Below are 20,872 nucleotides of genomic sequence, written 5' to 3'. Positions count from 1 at the left end.
GTAATTCCAGCTACTCGGAAGGCTGAGGCAGAAGGATCGCCGGAGCCCAGCAGGTCGAGGCTGCGGTGGCCGGAAGCGGCCACTGCACTCCAGTCTGGGTGACAGAGTGAGACTCCAACTCAAATAAATAAATAAATAAATAAACAAACAAATAAATAAATAATAAACAAAAAGGTGCTAGTTTTACTTTTTCACCTCAACATATCAAGATTCTTTTTTTTTTTACTTTCTCTTATGAAACCCCAAATTTCCTTATTTTACAATTCAGTTTCAGACTTAGAGATTCTTGAACCAACAAAGAGACAAGAGCTTGTACTAATAAGCCTTTCCACTTAACACTTTACCATTCAACTTTCATAATTTGTACATTTACTAAAATTACAGAGATTTTTTTTCTATTGGTAGCTTGGGAAGTTTGAAAAATACAATCTTTCATCTGCAGATCCATAACTTGCACTTTTATTCATCAAAATCCATATGCACTGAAGCCATTTAAGAGTATATATTTAAAAGAGGGAAGGCATAGTTCCACTACAAAAGATATACAACTATACATCACTCTTCCTGTTTTGAAAGAAAACTAAAAATGACCTCAGAAAACAAGTAAGCAAAAATCTTGTGAGAAAACTCAGATCAAATACATATTAGAGAGGGACACTCAGATCACCTCAGCGACTCCTTACAAATAAAAACTTAGCTCAATTTGCTGTGAGCTTCTGCTCCATCATCTGCTACAATAACTTTCCACATAGTACTATTAACCTCATAATGTCTACACTACACCTGGTGGGAAGGTATGGCTCTAATCACATTACCATAAAAAGAGATATAGGTTCCCATGGAGGACATCCAGTGACTACAGTACCAAACAATGAAGTTACCAAGATGTTTAGAGAAAAGAGTTAGAAAAAAAATGGCATGTAACAAGATATCTCTACATGTAAACATTTCTACAAATTTATGCAGATGATTTCTAAAAATGATGCACACTACAAAAAAAAGAGAAAAAAAGCTAGAAGGATGACTGAATTATTAGCATCAGAATTTCCCTACCTGGCACTGACACAATGAAATCAATGACAAATATAACTAAACCAATTAAAGCATGAAGAAAATCTAATCTGAATTCAACAAAGTGCAAAAGAATACTACTTTTCTGGTTCTGTCTGTGGATGGTCTATGACAGAAATGTTTCAAAGTGTGCAATTCAAAAGATGTACAAAGTATCTTTTATGTGTAAAAAAAGTGCTTTATTATTATGTTATAATGAATAAAAACTTCTAAGAATCTAATTTAATCCTTTAAGTCTTCAGCTTTCATATGGGATCTCTGCCACATTTCTTCTGTAAGTCTCAGTTGAAGCAAGTAGTCAAATTAATCTTCATATTCTGGTTGCCTTTAATCTACTTTATTTTATACATGATGTTCTTTGGAGTATGTCATGGGTTGCGGGAGTGAAATTAATGTACAAATTCCTTTTAATTAAAGAAAGATTAAAACTGTTTAAATTAGCATTCAATGACACTCAGATTCTGCACTAGTGCTGACTAATGCACATCTTAATCAGTACTATTACAATTTCTAAAGTAGTTCCCTAAACTACTTTCATAGCAAATTTGTTTCAGTGAGGAGATGTGAAAAATGAGTTCCTTATCATCCTTGTGTATACTTGCTTACATTGGAAAGAAAATTTTAATCTATATACAGGTCAATTTTGCATGTAACTGAAATTTAGCCCTTAGATGATCAAATTACAAAAAAAAAAAAAAAAAAAACAACCTTAGGGGTTAGAAATCATTAAACATTAGATACTCTCCTGCCTTCTTAAATATAGTACCCTGAGCATAATTTAATCTTTCACTGATTATTTAGGATCATTATGTATACTGTAAAAAAGAAACTTCCCATAGAAACTTTCTGAAGTAGAGTGTCTTAGAATTTATTCACTTAAAATCACTCTTCCTTAACTTCTTCTGTACACTTTTGATAATTTATGTCTCCTTCCTCACTACTAATGAGAATGTATTCAATACAAATACACCTATACCTCACCTATGGGCTAAGATGCCAAACAATTCAATATGATAGAACCACCTGTAGTAAATTAACAGCCCAGGTTGCTCTGCTATGAGTAAAGGGCAAGAAATGAGGTCCACTGCTTTTATAAAAATTATCTTGGCTTCTCATAATGCCAAAATTATTAGCAGAAATCTTAACTACATTTCAGATAGCTTAAGTGCATGAATAGAAAGAGTGCAGCATAACTATATCAAATGGACATGACAAGTTACCCAGTTATCTGGTTTGGGACAATGCCCTAAAAAACTGAGCATTCAGGAACTCCTGCTACAGAACGTGTGTGAATTCCTATCTCCAAATGATCATCTAGAGAATGGGGCAATGCCTCCTGTTCCCAAGGATGGTGGTCCTATTCTCTACAATGGTATCAGAAACCAAAATGGCAATTGGTTGGGGAGCTGTAGGTGTAGAGGTAAGAATGCCAACCTGTAATAAAGACCTGGGTTTCTACTCCCAGACCAATTATTTACTTGTTTGATCCTAAGTGACTCTCTGAATCAATAAAACATTACTCATAAAGTAGGGATTATTTCCCAACTTCTTCAAAAAACTGCTATTAACATAAAAATCAAATCAAGTGTGACAGAATTCTGTATCCTGAAAAGCACTCTACCAGTATTCTTTCAGTGATCCAATCTGAAGATTACTACAGATGTAACAGACAAGAGTGGCTACATTTTACATTTTAAAGAAATCTGCACTTCCGACTTACTGTCAAAGAGGCTAATTACTTCGAAATTCAAAGAGCATTTACATTACCCCTTAACTTATATAAAGGAAGCCAAGAAGAATTTTAAAAGATACAGTGAAAAAAAGTACCCATAATTCAAGGTTTATTTGGATTTAATGTGCTATGTATCCAATCACCTTCTTCAAAAGATGTCTCAAGCACTACAATCCTCTAGCTAGGAATCACACACACAGTAGTAACTCAGAAACTTTTATATTAGTTATATTTCTTTAAAAGTTGATGATTAGGGAATTTGTTGGTCCTTTAAACAAACAACTCATGTTTTCTTACCCCTTAAAATATTGGTTACTTAAGTTTTCTGCCCCTTGGCATTCCTTCCCCATGCAATTTCCCACTTTCACCTCTAGCAGCAGTCCTTACAACTCATTCTTGGTAGGAAGACTTACCAAGAAAATACAGTACATTCTACATGCCCTACAAAATTATCTACACTGCTTGTCTAAGATATCAAATCAGTATTTCTCTTCACAAAGGAAAAAGTGTGTCAAACAATAGTTCACAAACTTTCTCAGTTCATGTCATCTTGGAAATTTTTTCCAAGGCATTCCTAAGTCTCAAAGAAATAATCAACAGCTCAATTTATTAAGCAGTTAGGTCCAAACAATAAGTATTTATGCCCTATGAACTTACTGAGCACTACACTACTTCTCAAACCTTGAAATTTAACCAGATACTATTATCCTCATTTCCTGTTCATCATTTGTTTTTACACAGTACTTGTGTATCACAGCAAAAAAATCCCAGTTTTGCGAAGATATTACTTCTTCAAAAGAAATGTAACGGCCTAATGTTAAAACCTTTAACTATTTCAGTTAGATGTTAGAACAGTGTCCTATAGATGTCATTGTAATTCCCTCAAAAATTTAAAATATCACATGGTGCTCCTGTGAGTTTACAGCAGCAATCCAGTGTTGCTTGGTTGGGAACCACTGCCGCATAAGTACCAGTCCCCTACAGAACAAACTCTATAAAAAAACAGGCCACAGAGCTATTACCTACGTCTAACTGGTTAAAAAATTTAAACTCTAAGTAAATATACTCAAATCTTTTAAAATTGGGTCTTTAGAGGAGAACTTACCTAAATCAAAATCATACATACAGTAGGTCATCAAAATGTCATGAAGTAAAATCAACCCTGGATTATCTTGGCCTTCATAAAATTTGTTTGTTCGATCTGTTCTGTTAACATCTTTTTCTGAAGAGGAAAATCACATATTTGAAAACTTTCAAAAAACAGATTCTTATAAAACTTACATTTTACAGGTACAGAATTGTTGTTCTTGCTATTAATTTCACTTTCTTGCCAAGCTTTATTTAATGAAAGAAAAAAAATCATTAAGTTCGATTTTAAATATGCAATAAAGTAACAATCTGGTTTTTGTTTTGTTTTGTTTTTGTAATCAGCCCACCTCCTCACAGGCAGATTTTTAAATGTTTTTCAATTCTCACCTAAACATAGAAATCTTTTAACTGCATAGGAGAAAACATTTTCAGTAAATTAAAAGCAACATTAAGTAATAATTCACATTAGCAATAAAAAATGTCAGTTATTAATGCGTGTGATAGATACTAGTACTAGAAAACAGTAATTTAAAAAGCTGCTATCCAATCAAGCATAATCAAAGAGATGTTTCATTCGTAACTACTCCATTCATTATTTTAAAAAGTACCATCAACTTCTTTGTCATGTTCCATAATCACCTTTAGAATAAATTACTTCCTTATTATCATATACACAGCTTTTAGTTTAGATATCATTATAAGCAATTTATTTCAATTTTGAAAAACTTAAGGTCCACACTTTGCTGAAAATGAATTCATGGCATTAAAAACAGATTTGGAAACGTCGCCATGAATGTGTCCAAAGTTGTACTGACAATTCAATTCACAAACACCAGATACCTACTAAGCACATCTTGTTGTGACAGACTTTAAAACGCCATTCCCTAAATTTGAATTCCTCAATTAGAAAGAACTTAAACTCTTAATGATCAATTTACTCTTTAATCAATTCTGTTTAAAAGCTATAAATGCCCTTTCCTATTAAACTGAATAATTTGAAAACTTTCTCAAACCTCTTTACAAAGAGATGGGGAGATATTTTACAACAGAGTAGAGCCTAACAATAGAAGATGACATGAGCTCAGATTCTGTGAGGGCATTTTTAAATTATTATAACAATATCCTAGCTTTCTGTTAAAAAAACACTTCATTTTTTAAAAGCAAGCAAATATCTATAGAACTGTGGAAACATATCTCAAACAAGTAAGCAAAAGCAATACCAAAAAATTCATGCTATATTTTAATTTCATTTCATAGTTGATAGAGGTACATAATAATTGGTCTATTAACTCAAGGACAATTTACATAATCATAATACCAATACACAGTATTTGCCTTACCAGTTATTTTAAACATGGTAAAAAGTTGTTCTACCCTCATGAACTATCAGTATTTCTTTCTTGTTGTATAAATATACAGTAATAACAAGTCAGGCAAAAACAGAAAAGAGATTTTTTTAAATGATATATATAAAATATATAAATATAAAAAGTATATTTTATAAGTTATTTCTAGAACCTAGCTCTAAAAAGAAAACGAGTACTTAGGTTTAAAAAAAAAAACAGATAAGCCCTAGTTTAATCCAACTCTCCATCTAATTTGATGTAGCTACTAAAAAACGCTGAAGAAAAACACAACCATGCTGACTAACCCCATTTTATCCTCACCACCACTAACCCCAAGTAGGTTCTTAATGTTGCCTGGCAATCATGCCCAATTTCCTTGGTCTATGCACTCTCCCCATTCAAATAACTACTTTACATCTCCTTTCTCTTCAAACTTCCATCTGCTCTCAGATAAGGATCTTACTTTCTATTTCTGAGAAAAAGGAAAATGAAGAGAACTTTCAGTTTCCCATTACTCTAACTACATAACTGTATATGAATTCAGTCTCCTCTTCTATCACCATCAGTGAGCTTCCACAGCGGTGGCGAAGACCAACCCCGCTCTTGTGCATGAGATCCATTTCCCACTGACTACCCCAAAACGCTAGTAATTCTTATCTAGGTACTCTAGTAATTCTTGTCTTCTTCTCCAGTTTCATCAGTTTTTCCTTTCGACTGGAGCATGCTCATAGCATTCAACCATACTATTATTTTTTCATCAACATAAACACCATTTTTAACTCTACTTTTCCCCTCTAACTGCTGCCCCATTTTTTTCTCCATCTGTTTAGAGCAAAACTCCTTGAAAGAGCAGTATATATTGTCTCCAAGCCCTCTTCTCGAATTCACTCCAATCAGCTTGTCACAAAATTTTGTCCACCAAAATTTCTCTTTAATCATAATCATTGTATGCAAAGGTCAATTTAAGTCTTCATCTTATTTGACCTTCCAGTCACCCTTTCTTGAAATACTTTCTCCACTTGTCTTTTAAGAAATCAAACATTCATATTTTCTTTATTTCTCTATGGCTCTTTTCTCAGTCTCCTTTGCTGACTTATCCCAATTTTCCCTACCTATAAATTAAACTGCTTCAGAGCTCAGTTCTTGGGTCTCTTCTAATTCATAGTTTCACATAGTCTCTTACCATCTATCCTGATGACCCCTAAATTTATCTCTCCTGAATTCCAGCCTTACATATTTACCTTCTACTAGATTAACCTGTGGACATCCTAACTTGTGGACATCCAATAGGCATGTCAAAATTAATGTCTAAAACTGAATTCCAAATATTCCCTTCCAAAGTTGCCTCTCTCATTGTTTTTCCATCTTAGGAGAAAAACAGCAACTCCATTCCTCCAGTTGCTTACCATAAAAACACCATGAGTCTTTGTTTCCCTTATCAGAAACTGATGTATCAGCTAAACCTTTGAAATGCAAATAGAAACCAACATTCAGATCTCTCACCCACATCATTCCACAACCCACTCTGACTAACTCTATTCTAGTCACTCTGGTCTCCCGCTCCTCTTCAAACATGCAGAGATACTAAGAACCAAGTCTAGACCTCGCTGTTCCCCTCAGCCCACAATGTCCTTCACCCAGATAGCTGCATGGGGCATACCCTCTGCTTCTCCAAGTTTCAATTCAAATTTGGCCCACCCAACAGCTAGCCTCCTGGATCAAGCAACCATTATCTTTCATATTAATTATAGCAACAGCCTCAAAGTGTCTTTCATCTTACACCCTAGCTCTGCTACTATTCTTCAAATAGCAGTCAAAGTAATGGGTTAAAATGTAACACATCATGTCACTCTTCGCTCAAAATCCTCCCTGGCTTGCCATCCCACTCAGAGTAAAAGTCCAAGTCTTTACAAGGCTCTATGTGATGTGCATCTAATTTCTTTTCTGACCTTATCAGTTTCTATTCTGTACCCTAACTCAATCCAGCCACACTAGCCTCCATGATATACTTCAAACATGCAAAGGACCTAAGGCAGAAACAAGTCTAACACAGAGTACCTTTCAGCTTGGAATATTCTTCACCAAATATCTGTTCACCTATCCCCTTTTTCAAGTTTCTACTCAAATATCAGTTTCTAGGTAAAAGCATTTCCTAGTTGCCCAAGTTAAAACTGCAACACTGCACACAAACTTCCTAACCGTATTCCTTGTTTTATTTTTCTATTTAGTACTTATCACTAAAATACCACATGTTACTTACTTATCTTGTTTACTGTTTGTTCTTCCCCACAGAAACGGAAGCTCCTTGAGGGCAAGAATTTTGACTGTTTTGTTCACTGATGAATCCCCAATGCCTACAGGAGAGCCTAGTACATAATAGGTACTAAGTAAATTTTATTGAAAGACTGAATGTATGAATGCTTAAAATAATCAGTTTGATTTTTAAAAAGATCCCCTGGTGAATCTAATGTGCAACCAAGGTTAGAAACTACTGCTCTAAACACTGGGATTCCTGGTCTTCTGATCTGTTTCTTTTTCCCCAAGGTGACACATCTATTTCCATGGATACTTATACTGGTAATACCCAAATTTCTATCTCCTACCAGACTATTCAGTTAGCCACTTGACATTCTATTTATGTGTCTCACCTTAAGATAGATATGCCTAAGCCTAATTTAATTTCACCACACTCCATTCTCCTCATCTCAGTAAGTGGTACCACCAATCACCCAATTTCTCTAGTCAAGAAACTGGGTCTGACCCTTGGTTTCTCTTTCCCTTTCACATCCCACGTTTAATACATCAGAAAGTCATACCAATTCTATCATCAAAATGTAACTTGAATTCATCTACTTCTCTTCATCTTCACTACCATCATTTCTCACTTGGACTTGGACTTCCTACTAACTAGTATTCCTATTCCTATTCTTACCTTGATACAATCAATTTCTATACAGCGGCAAAAATGATTTTAAAATAACACTCTTACTTTAAATGTTCCAGTAGTTTATCATACTTAATAGTAAAATGTAACTTCAAGGCATGATTCGCAAGGTTTACAGCCTCCTGTGAAATTTTGTTCTTAATAAAGTGAATTTATACCCTCCAAAAAAGCTTTAGGTAATCATTTCTAACATTACTTTTGGGGGAAAGTATTATAAAAAAAAGAATGCTTTAAAAGCACATATTTCCACTGGTAGAAAACATGGTATAGTTGAAAGATCACTTAATTAAGAAGGAGATCTGACTTTGAATGAGTTTGGGCTGTGGAACAAACTGAATAAATGGCTTAAGATAATTTACTAACCTTTCCTGGGCTTCAGTTTTATGATCTGCTAAAAATGAGCAAATTGGACTGATGTATATCTCAATTCAAATTATATTATGGGGGTTTAAAATATCTAATCTTTTTTACCAGTCTCTTGGAAAGAATGAGACTAGGACATGAAAGGGTGAGAAGATCAGTCATCATCATTGTTGCTTGATATGAAGGGAAGATAATATGACATGTAGGAAAAAAAGGTTTAAAACACAGGATTAGGTGACTTGTTAGGTCCCTTCTAGTTTAAATATTTTATGTTCAAGTAGGAAAAAAACCTAATCCATTATTGTTTTTCCTACTGAAACTAAAAATAGCAAGAAGTTTCAGTTGGAAACTAGATAATCCATGACTCAGGATCCCCTTTTGCCTTAGCTAGAGGAAGAACATAGTTTATTTCGGTATAATTTATTTTTCAGAAAAATACAGTTAATTTTCAATCAGAAGTACTATTACCAAAAAGATCTGAGCACTTATCCTTATGTCTACAAAAGTTATCAAATCAACTGGGCACGGTAGCTCACACCTGTAATCCCAACACTTTGGGAGGCAAAGACGAGAGGATTGTTTGAGCCCATGGGTTCAAGACCAGCATGGGCAACATGGCGAGACCTCATCTCTAAAATACACCAAAAAATAAGCCAAGTGTGTTGGTGGCACATGCCTGTGGTTCCAGCTACTTGAAAAGCTGAGGTGGAAGGATCACCTGAGCCCATCTGGTCGAAGTTGTGGTGGTCTTGAGTGTGCCACTACATCCAGCCTAGGAGACAGAGTAAGACTCCAACTCAAAAACAAAAATAAAAGCTATCAAATCAGTGTTATGTTGGACTTTCTAAATATAAAGAATCTTTTCTTCCATGGGAGAGTTGGCTATGATAGTGGTGGTAATACAACCCTCTTTGTCTACGAAGCTATAGATACAAATCTAAGTACAGAAAGAATTTCAAACCTAAGTTCCAATGCAAACCAAAGCTATCCTAAATCTATATAGAGACAGTGAAGTAAAAAAGTTAAAAGCATTAAAACTGCACTTATTAACTATGTGACCTTGGTTACACACTCTCAATGCCTCAGCTTTCTCATCTGTAAAATGGAGATTATAAACTGAAACTTGTCTGGTAGACAAATATGTCACTAACTGTTCATCCTTCAATAACTTACACCAACCTGGTCTTTACTGTAAGAGCCAGACAACCTTGTATTATCTGGAAAAAAGTCTAATGTTTTTATGACAAAATTCTATCAAGCATCTCATTTTTTAGAGAATAGTTATTTTCAAATACTAACAAAAACTTACTATGTACAGTCATTTACTGAATTTAAAAATGAAATATATGTATACATAGAGGTCTAGAGCCTATTAACCATAACTATCTCTGGGAGATAGAAACAAAAGTAATTTTTACTTCTTTTTGTTCATCTGTAGTTCCTCATTTTTCTAAAATAAACATAGACTGCTTTCATAATAAGGAAGAAAATAATTAAAGTTTTTTTAAAATGAAAATAATTCAACAAATAAAGTTAAATAATCTTTTTTGGATTCATACTTTGAAGCTGAAAACTGCCAGGCATCACGACTCACATCTGTAATCCCAGCACACTGGGAGGCAGAGACAATAGGATCACCTGCACCCAAGAGCTCAAGACCAGCCTTGGCAACATAGTGAGACCTCATGTCTTTATTAGCCAGGTGTGGGGGTGCATTCCTGTAGTATCAACTACTTGGAAGGCTGACACAAGAGGATCACTTGAGCCTAGGAGCTGAAGGCTGTGGTTAGCCGTGATCATGCCATTGCACACCAGCCTGGGCAACACAGTGAGACCCTCACTTAAAAAAAAAAAAAAAACTGAAAATCAAACATATCAGTACTTATACCGACTATATTCATATGCCTAAATGCCTGGTAGAGTAACAACAAAGAACATTAAACACACATTCCAACATTCCAATTCTGATTTCTCGTTTGAGCCCTAAAGTTATAGCATAAATCTTCACTTCTTTAATCTTATCAAGAGTTCAATGTAAACCCCTCTTTTGCTTTCTAAAGTTGTTAAGAAAAAATTACCGATAAGACTTCTATAATCTCTTAACCTCGAATTTCTCTTCTCTTGTTCCTCGCTGACAGATTTCCACTGTAGTTTCATCCTGAAGTATTCATCACTATAGAAAACAATTTGACACCAAAGAAAGTTACTTGAAAACTTTATTTTAAACATTGTTGGGGGTGATGGGGGATTGGCAATAGTGGGAAACTGCCAGGGGAGCAGGGGGCACACCTCATCAACAAGGGTACTTGCATAATGAACATTTGTATATCTAAACCTGAATTGTACCCCATATCCTCAAAATAAAAAATTTTTAAAAAACACTGTTTAATTGGGGTTTTCTATATACAGTATATCAAAATATTTTTTATTCAAATGGGATATAAAGTTATAAACATGATTGTAAAATGTTTAAAGTTGTAACAAATGAGTGAAAACAAAAGAAAAATAACCTTACACATGTCATAAAGTTTATGTGATAAATTTTAACTACTAGATTTTTAGGCAAGCTTTTATAAAAACATTTACTTCAATCCTTAAAACACACCTAAAATTATTCTAGTCATTAAATATTTTAGCCATTAAAGTTTTTGAGTAATTATAAATATAATGTCTTTTTTAAAAAAAAATGTGACATATTTCCAATTTCCCACTAGCTTAATGCAGAAACTTGCTAATGTAAAAATATCTTAGAAGGACTGGTAAACATGTTGAAAAGATAAAGAATTGTTAGAGAGTTTCAATATGCACATAATGATTGAGAGTAGCTTTAAATCAAAGGCTAGAATGACAACTGGGAACAAGAAGTATACATGGAAAGCTGGCCTGTGTTTCTTTTCAAGTCTGAGAAATAATTTAAAAAAGAAACACTCTTCTCAAAAGGAATCATCAGTTTGTTACAAGGGCGCCAAGAAAACAATTTAAAGGTAGTTAATCTAAATAGCAAATATACTCCTTATGAGTCAATTTCATAATAAATTGTAAAATTGAATCAAGACAAATGAGATATATTTTAAATGCATGTCTAATAGTTATCTTTCAAGTATGCAATAGGCTTGTACAAAATAACTGGAATTTTTTACATATTCACAAATGTAACTGCAATGAGGTCCTTCTAATAAGTGTTTCTGGCTTGAAAAATTATAATGCTCATAATTTTGAAATTAAAACAATGAAAATAAAAGTATTTTCCCATTCCCTAATCTCTTCTACATCTGCACCTAGAAACTAGTTTGTATAGGTGGGTTATTTGAATTTCTTTGATAAACACACAAAAGACCATTACTTACGTTTTTTGTTTTTGTAATTGAGTTCTCTCCTCCTTAGTACTGTCCCAAGGAAAATAACCCAGAAGAAATTTCCATGCTTGCTTTCTCAGTGCATGACTAAGTCCCTAAAGAAAGCATGCATATTAAACACATTAATTTAAAAAGAATGCAAAACCGTTAAGTTCACAAAACTTGCATATAAACAGGAAAGCTAATATTTAGGAGGCAGTTTTAAACATAAAAACAGTTCAATTCAGTGAATATTATCTTGTTTTTTACTTCTAGATTCTGATGATATAAGCTTAAACAATGCAGAATACACAGTATACTGTACAGCAGACAGACAATGGAGCTGATGAGTCAATGAGTCTTTCTAAGCCCAAGATTAATGAATAAGGTAAATGCCCCTGGGTGCATGCCCCTTTCACATAACCCACAGAACTTCAAGTAAGGAAGAATGTCTTCCCACAGACTTAAGTGTATTCCCCCTACCCAACCCACAAGAACATCATAAGCACCTCACTCTGTCCTACTCTACCCAGGAATTTTAAGGTATCATTCATCAAAGAATGATGGAAGGGTGGGGGATAGGAGGGCAGTGAGGGGGGAATAAGAGAAATTATTTAATGAGTACAATGTGTCATTCCAGCAACATATGCTAAAAGCTCTGACTTCACCACTATGCTCTATCCATGTAACAAAACTGCACTTGTACTCCATAAGCTTATACAAATAATATTTTTTTTTAAAGAAATAGAGGCAGGAGGATCACCTGAGGTCAAGAGTTCAAGACCTGACTGGGCAACATAGCAAAATCTACCTCTAAAAAAATTTAAAAATTAGCTGAGTATAGTGACACTGCCAGGTACTCAGGAGGCTGAGGTGGGAGGTTCGCTTGATCCCAGTAGTTTGGGGTTACAGTGAGCTATGATCACACCACTGTACTCCAGCCTGCATGACAGAGTGAAACCCCACCACCTAAAAACAAAACAGTAACAATACCAAAATCCCTACATACTAGCAGTTTATAATATAATCCATATTACTTAGAGTGTTTAAATTACCCCTCTAAATATCATCTGCTTCATATTATCAACATTTACAACTCTTCCTTCAGAATCAATGTTCTTAGTCCATTCTTCCAGTGACACTGGCTCTCTCCTTTGAACAACAGGTCGTTCCCCCAAATCAATCTAAATAAGAAGACAGGCAATAACAATTACATCTTTAACCAGTGAAATGAAATCAAAGCATACCAAAACTAAGTCTAAAATATTTTTTCAGATATGAGTTCCAATACTAATATCTTCCCTTATTTTCCCAAGCCTAGTCTACAAAACATAATAATTAGCATTATACATTTTCCCTCCTACTAAACACACAAATAACTAAATTACAATTCAGAGACAGGAAATCTCACAGAATAAAAACATTTGCCATTAAAAAAAATTCCTTATTATTTTGGGCCCAATTACATAAATACAGAACATTCAACATGTAAACTCTGCAAGAAATCTTCAAACCAAATGATAAGCTGTTTTATTTAAAAAGAAAGAATATATAATTCTTCTATTAATCATATTCCAAAATTAGCTTTTCTTTCAAATTAAAGTTTGTAATTTTCAGAACTGATCTATGATCCATTAGCTCAAATTGGCATTTTCCACAGTTTTTTATTCTATTAACAGATGTTGGCAATTTGGAAATACTATTTGTAAGACAAACCCTTTAATTAAGTACTCCAATTTAGATATTTGTAATTTTCTAACATGCAAGCCTAGAATTGTTGCAAATTCCAAAGTCTTATTGAACATATACAAAGATATGCCATAATTTTAGGCCAAAGTCCATCTTACTTAAGAAAGTTTCACATAAGAATAAAAGCCTTAACGTACTGTCCCGACTAGTTGCCTTGATGCCTGCTGAGGAAACATGCAAATAAGCAACAGAACTAAGAGGCAACAGGCAAGGCTCACCTCACTTACTGCTATGCGCTCAATGAAACAATCTGTTCGTTATTATCAAAAGATAATTTAAAAAAAGAGATCTAACATTAATGAAGAGAGAAAGTGGAGAACAAGTCCAAGAATTTGGTGACAGGACAAGCATTAGTTGTCAGATGTATTAGTCAACAAAAAATTTTAAGAATGAATTATGGGAAAAATGCAGTTATCACCAAAATTGAGTTTCTATTCCTATAGTATTCAGTACACGTTCTATTAAAATATAAGAGCTACAAGAACATAAATCTCCACTTACTCTTGTGATGACTTCAAATCCTGGTTCTTCTTGTTGATTTATCTTTAGACCTGGAATAGTATCACTAAGAAAATCTGCCATTTCTGAAGGTGGTCGTTGATGTGTAGAAGGATCACTGCCTCTCAAACTATCAAAAATGTAGTTTGTGACTTTGGAAAATCCTACCATAGTTGCTGTATAAGGATCCTTCTTAATTTTCTATGTAGTAGAAAAAAATATTAACGTTATTAATTCAAAAAACAATTAGAATACCAATGATGAACAATAAAAAGCAATTTTTTAAAGGGAGGGAAATCAGAACTAAAACAGAGTGCTCTAAGATCATCCTAAAATTTTGTTTTCTTTCTTGGAAGAAATATTTAAATTTTCTAAGCCAACCTTTTCATTTCATTAAAATAGCACAATAAATAGCAAGTTAGTGTTACTGATTGAAGTGCAGATAAACATATGATTTGCAGGCTTCATTCATTCTGCATACATCAGAAATATATGCAGGGCTTACTTTCCAGTGATGAATGGCCCACAACAGCTTTCTTCTGTCTAGCAGTCCTGCCTTCACAAAAAAAGATATTTCTTGAAGTGTGCACCACCACACTACTATAACACAAAATATTTGATACCTAAGTTTAAAGCTCACAATATTTAAATATTAACTGACATTTTACTCTAACTATATGAATAGCAAATCATACCAACAAAGAATAATTAGTCCAAGAAAACAGAAAAAGCGTTTTCTACTGTCAAGTCCTAGAGTAACTTCTGAAGCCCAAACTGCTTGGTCATTCATATTCAGCAGAAAATAGTTATTTAATAAACAACTATTCTCACAATAAGAAAAACTGTACCCTCATATTCTATTCTAGACAGACTTTAGCTCTCTTGTGCTCCTTCCCAAAAAGTTCCCTCTTTACCTTGTTAATCTTTGCATCTTTAAAATCAAGAAAAGAGTAGCTGGAACATTGTGAGCATTCAAACATTTGCTAAATGAATAAGTGAACAAATAAACCATCTCATTAGTTTACCTAGTAATCGGAGTAAAAATAACTTTATGTCAGCACAGTTTTAGCCAAATAGAAAAATATACTCAAATACTTTTAGAGGAATTAGATTTATCATGACACCAAAAACAGCCTACTTAAATTCAAATCAGATTTTTGCCTAAATTGATCATTAATAAATTTAAAGTGGCTTACCCTATGTCCAAAAAATGAAAGCTATGATAATAAAAATCTACTTATATCCAATTTCAGTATTATGATAAGGGGAAAAATTGCCTTAAGAGTAACTAAGAACCAAGGAAGCTTCTGAGTCTTGTAAATAATATGGAACATATTATTATTTCTATAAAATTACAGAGAATAATCTCCATGTAATTCCAGGAAGATTACACACACACACACACACACACACACACACACACACAAACACACACACACACACCCTGGCCTCATGCTGCATGCCCTGAGAAGATGAGAGGCAAGGGAATATAAAACAATAGTCAAATTAACACAGGATAGATTTAAAACATACTTGTATTAAACCATATGCTGGTTCATCAAGAAGATTTTCAAAAGACTGTGAAAGACTCTTATTCTGACAATTCACAAGAAGTATTCTTTTATCCTGTAGAGATCTGTAATGAAAAAAAGGAGTTTGTAGAAAATACTACCACATTGCATCAATTACTATCTGAATAATTACTACTGCAAAATTTTCCTTACCAAAAAAATATTTAACACACAGCTATAGAATAGTTTCCCATTAACACATTAGCAAATATTTAGTAACTATTTTAAATGAGCTCTAAAACTACATGAAACATGAAATACAAAAAATAATATTAAATTAATAAATTTTATTATAACAAATACAAACTGTATTTTCAGCCTAGGTAAACAGCTAAAAGGAGTAAATTGTAATGAACCCAAATTCTTGTCTAAAATTACAACAGAAGAGTCTTACAATATTTCTGGCTTTATTATCATAAAAATTAAAGAAAGGCAAGTATATAATATGCACAATATAGGAAAATGTGACCTATTCTGACACGGTTTCCAACATCATTCCACAGCTTGATAATACTTTAATATTAGATGCTAAAAATATAAGATAGAATAGATTAATAATTTGATAAAGATCATTAATCATGCCAAGCATAATTATAAGCACATATATATGAACATATTTAATAAGATCATTATATATAATTCAGGTAATAGTATGTTTTTAGTTCTTGCTTATTAAGCTCCGGGACCAAGCATCTCTCCATATTTCTTAATAACTACAGAATAAATAAAATGTTTTCCAAAAGACATCTAATTTCAAGTAATCAGATGAATCATCTAGTCTTTTTTCTATTCAGTTTTATAGCTTAGTAAGTCAGCTGTTAATAAATCTACAACTTTCCTATGTTTAAAATAAAAATTAAATTTGTTATTTTACAGCTATACACCTCGAGTTTATCATAAATATCTGAGATAAGATCTTTAATAACAGTTATCTCTTCTCAATTCTAACATAACAGGATGCAACAGTAATGCCAGAGGGGATATGAAATCCAAAACAGGATCTTATTCTTACACAGTCAGAAACAGCACTTGATATACAGAGACAATAGTAGTTAATAAACCCTTTGGCTTTTTAAAAGGAGCTAAGGCTGACTCATTTGATGTAGGAAAAAATAATGTTTTAACACATTCACTTTTCATTTAAACACATTTTTCTGAATATTTTGAGCAGTTATATTTAATATGTAGACTTACAGATTCTCTCACAAGGCGTTTTTTTTAAAAATAATAGGTCAACTTTTAAATGAAGCATCAGAAAAGTAGCTAACATAGGGAGAAAATTTTTTTCCTAATACAGTGCTGCTGATGCTGTGGTTATTTTGTTTCCAACAATAAATTACATCAAATTATTTCTTTAAAATCCAAATAAAAAATTATCATGAAAATTAAACCACTGTCTATACATGTGGGGGGAACCAATATGCAACTTCACTCCCTGGGCTCAGATAATTCTGTGGCCCCATATCTTGAAACAGTGGTCATTAAACTAGAGATGGAAGTAAGAAATAACAGCCTTACCAACAAGCAACGACAAATACTTCTTTAAAAGTTTTTAAAATAAATAAATAACATATTCTGTGATGGGGATGGAAAAGAGATATGAAGACTTTTAAGAACTGCCCCATAGGAAATAAACAAAACATTTAAAAAGTATACCAATCAAGGGACAAGTAGAATACTGCTAGACAATTGCAGAACACCCCAGAAGGAAGACTGGCATTCCAGAATATTATTACAATGTTTCCTTCTGCCAAGTTACTACATTAATTTAATCCATAAATACACATTCTGGGAAGTGATCTCTCATTCCAACATTATTCAAGACTTTCAAACTCATTACAGCAATAAGAACTTTTAAGGCTGCCAACACTGGCAATTCTGTTAGAGCCTACTAAATAGTTTAAAGAAACTATAGTCTAATACCACAGCTACAGAAGCACCTCTCCTGGACATTCTGAAGTATTTCACAGGTTTTGGAGTAAGCCTCTCCCAAATACCTCAGAATAAGCTCAGAAATTACAAACTGAACAATGTTTACACACTCAGAAGTAGCAGTAAACTATTTTATATTGCTACTGAGAATGACGAATATATATGACCAAGGAAATAAATAGCATTGTAGAAGACATCAATCAAAAATGTGAATTAGGCTGGGTGTGGTGGCTCACACCTGTAATGCCAGCACTTTGGGAGACCAAATGGGAGAATCACTTGAAACCAAGAGTTTGAGGTCAGCCAAGCAACACAGCAAGACCTCGTCTCTATAAACAAACAAACAAACAAACAAACAAACTTGCTGGGCATAGTGGCACATACCTGTAGTCCCAGCTACTTGGGAGGCTGAGAAGTACCACCTGAGCCCTGGAAGCCAGGGCTAAGGAAGACTGATTGTGCTACTGCACTCAAGTCTGCGCAACAAAGTGAGACCCCAACTCAAAAACAAAAACAAACCAAAGTGAAAAAAAAAAGATTCAGAATATTTACAATAAAATGTTACATCTAAAATCTAATCTTTTAAATGGTTGGTACAGCTGATGATATAACCAATTTGGCTTTTTTTTTTTTCATAGTACTCCATCTTGGCTGGGAAGTCCAAGATGGAGGGGCCATATCCAGTGAAGGTCTTCTTACTGTGTCACAACATGGTAGAGAGACCCATATGGAGAGAAAGAAGAAGAGAGGGCTGAACACACGTTTATAACAAACCCATTCTCTTAATAACATTAATCCATTCTGAGAGTGGAGCACTCCTGACCTAATCTCTTTTTATTTTTATGTTTTAAAGTCGTGGGTATAAATCAGGACTGGATACATAAATGGTTAGGTGAAGTTTTGGGCCTCCCACTGGACCTCACTTCACCTGGATTAGGACCAGGTACCCTTATTAATGTCATGTGTACTACCACCTCACACCACCCCTCCAGCAGTGTACCACTACTGCCCATCCCTTTTTTGTAGTATTATAACAGGTGTTCATATCCACCTATGAGATCATGTGGTACTCAATTTTTTGTTTCTGTGATGGATCACTGAGTATGATGGACTCTAAATCCTTCCAAGTTGCTGCAAAGTCTGTAATTCTGTTCTTTATGGCTACGTAATATTTCATTGTGTATATGTACCACATTTTTTAAAAAATTCAGTCCAGTTTTGATGGGCAGCACAGCTGGTTCCATGTTTTTGCCATTGTGAATAGTGCTGCAACAAACATGCATGGACAGTAGGTATCATTTTTGTAGAATGATTTGAGCTCTTCCAGGTATATTCTCAGAAGAAGGATTGCTGGGTAATATGGAAGGTCAATTTCTAGTTCTTTTAGAAATCATCACATTGTTTTCCAAAGAGGATGAACTAGTTTGCATTCCCACCAGCAGTGTAGAAATGTTCAGTTTCTTCACATCCTCATCAGCATCTGTTGTTGTTGTTGTTTTATTAATGATGAACATTTTTATTGGAATCAGGTGGTATCTAAATGTGGTTTGGATTTGCATTTCTCTGATGATCAGTTAAGCTAAGCATTTTTCATGTGTCTGTTGGCTGCTCATGTCTTCCTTTTAGAAGTGTCTATTCATGTCTTTTGCTCATTTTTAATGAGGCTTTTTTTTTTCCAGCACGTTTGAATTCCTTATAGATCCTGGAGGTTAGGCATTTGCCAAATATACAGATGGCAAATATTTTTTCCCATTCTATGGGCTGTCTCCCCACTGTCTTGAGGATTTCTTTTGCTTTGCAGAAGCTTTTCAGTTCGATGAGGTCCCACTTGTCTCTCATATCTCTTATGGCATGGGCATCTGGGGTTTTGATCAAGAATTGTCAATTCCAATTTCTGTAAGGGTATCTCCTGCATTTCCTAAGATTCTTATAGTCTGAGGTTTTACGTGTAGGTCTTTAATCCATTTGAAGTTGATTTTTGTGTGTGGTAATCGATAGGGGCTAATTTGGCTTTTAAGGAAAATATTTTACTGCTTGGATATTTATGTATGAATGCAAAAATGATCCAATATACAAAATAATTTAATGGAATCAATAAGCCTTATTGATATCCTAGCAACCAACTTGGTTCTAGAAAGGTAAAAAAAAAAAAAAAAAAGTATTTATAGCTTATTCTTTTAACCAAGTGAATATCATATATTAAATGATCAAAGAACACTTACAAACATCAACAAATATGACAATTTGTTTTCCTGGTAGATAAGAAAACCATTTGAGAAATAGTAAGCCTCAAGAAAGTGGCCTATTCTGCACTGACTAGATCCAGCTGGTAAGACTAAAAGACAAAACTGCATGACTGGCCTAGCAGAGCCTATTCTTGGCTCTTTTAAGACTGCCCGCCCCCACATCACTGGCCATCTCTGCTCATCCATAAGGCCCTGCTCCTGTAAGAGAAAGATCTGCTCTACAGAAAGGAAAACTTAATTCACTAGAGGATATATTAGGGAGACAATATGGCCACAGATGCACGCCACAGTTTTCAATTTAACTTAATCAAAATAGGGAAAATACCTGGTCTCATTCTCTTGGTTTTGAATGCAAAAGACAGAAGAGTGACCTCTGGCATATATTGGCTGGCATCCTAGTGAGGCTGAAACCAAGGTTTTCCTTGACTACCCTTCTTTTCTGTGGTTTCCACAATCTTCAACCATGAAATATGACTCTGGAAACACCATTTTGCTTAGAAAAATTGCTCCATGGACAGAAAATAAGATCTACCCATGGCTGACACCCAGTAAAATAAAGCAGGAATATTTGGAAACTTGCATTTCCTTCAACTTTAACTTAAAAATCTGGGAATTCTATTTACTTGGCTCATAAATCACAAGAACAGGGCCTTTAAATCTCCTTAAGTATTTGATAGTATGAGATGGCTTATGTAAATTTTGAACTTTTTATATTGGTGATTATTTATTGGAGTATCTTTATTCTACTAACTAGACTCATTATATAATCTATGGTGAGCTGTATGGCACAACATAATTGGGCATAATTTGTGACAAGAAAATAAGGTGTACTTATTTTCAGCCTAGAGCAATGGAGGGACCATGGAGATAAGTATTTGATGTACTGTTCTGACACATTACAGAACATTCATGGGCTAAAAAGCAAACTGTCCCCTAGTGTCACAGGAGAATACATAAAGAAGTGGTTGACATTAGGGAAATAGCTTTTGAAGTAGT

The 20,872-nt window shown here is 34.0% G+C and overlaps 1 protein-coding gene across 2 annotated transcripts in view; it reads right to left on the bottom strand.

The window, feature by feature from the left end:
* Positions 1-20,872, bottom strand: part of TBC1D15 (TBC1 domain family member 15) — a 75,244-nt gene that overhangs the window by 11,115 nt on the left and 43,257 nt on the right. Inside the window, exons 6-12 of one of the 2 annotated variants that reach the window (XM_021710989.1) lie at positions 15,661-15,763; positions 14,633-14,683; positions 14,131-14,328; positions 12,936-13,064; positions 11,893-11,996; positions 10,624-10,718; positions 3,909-4,025 (exon numbers count right to left, since the gene is read on the bottom strand). In XM_021710989.1, coding sequence (XP_021566664.1) covers positions 3,909-4,025; positions 10,624-10,718; positions 11,893-11,996; positions 12,936-13,064; positions 14,131-14,328; positions 14,633-14,683; positions 15,661-15,763 — 797 coding nt within the window. The remainder of the gene's footprint in view (positions 1-3,908; positions 4,026-10,623; positions 10,719-11,892; positions 11,997-12,935; positions 13,065-14,130; positions 14,329-14,632; positions 14,684-15,660; positions 15,764-20,872) is intronic. The other variant, XM_008055239.2, reaches the window with a different exon arrangement.

The sequence above is a fragment of the Carlito syrichta genome, unplaced genomic scaffold (genome assembly GCF_000164805.1).
Source record: "Carlito syrichta isolate Samal-C Ts95f unplaced genomic scaffold, Tarsius_syrichta-2.0.1 Scaffold301786, whole genome shotgun sequence".
Classification (NCBI taxonomy): domain Eukaryota; kingdom Metazoa; phylum Chordata; class Mammalia; order Primates; family Tarsiidae; genus Carlito; species Carlito syrichta.
The sequence above is the reverse complement of the archived record's forward strand: the minus strand, read 5'-3'. Positions and strand labels throughout refer to the sequence as shown.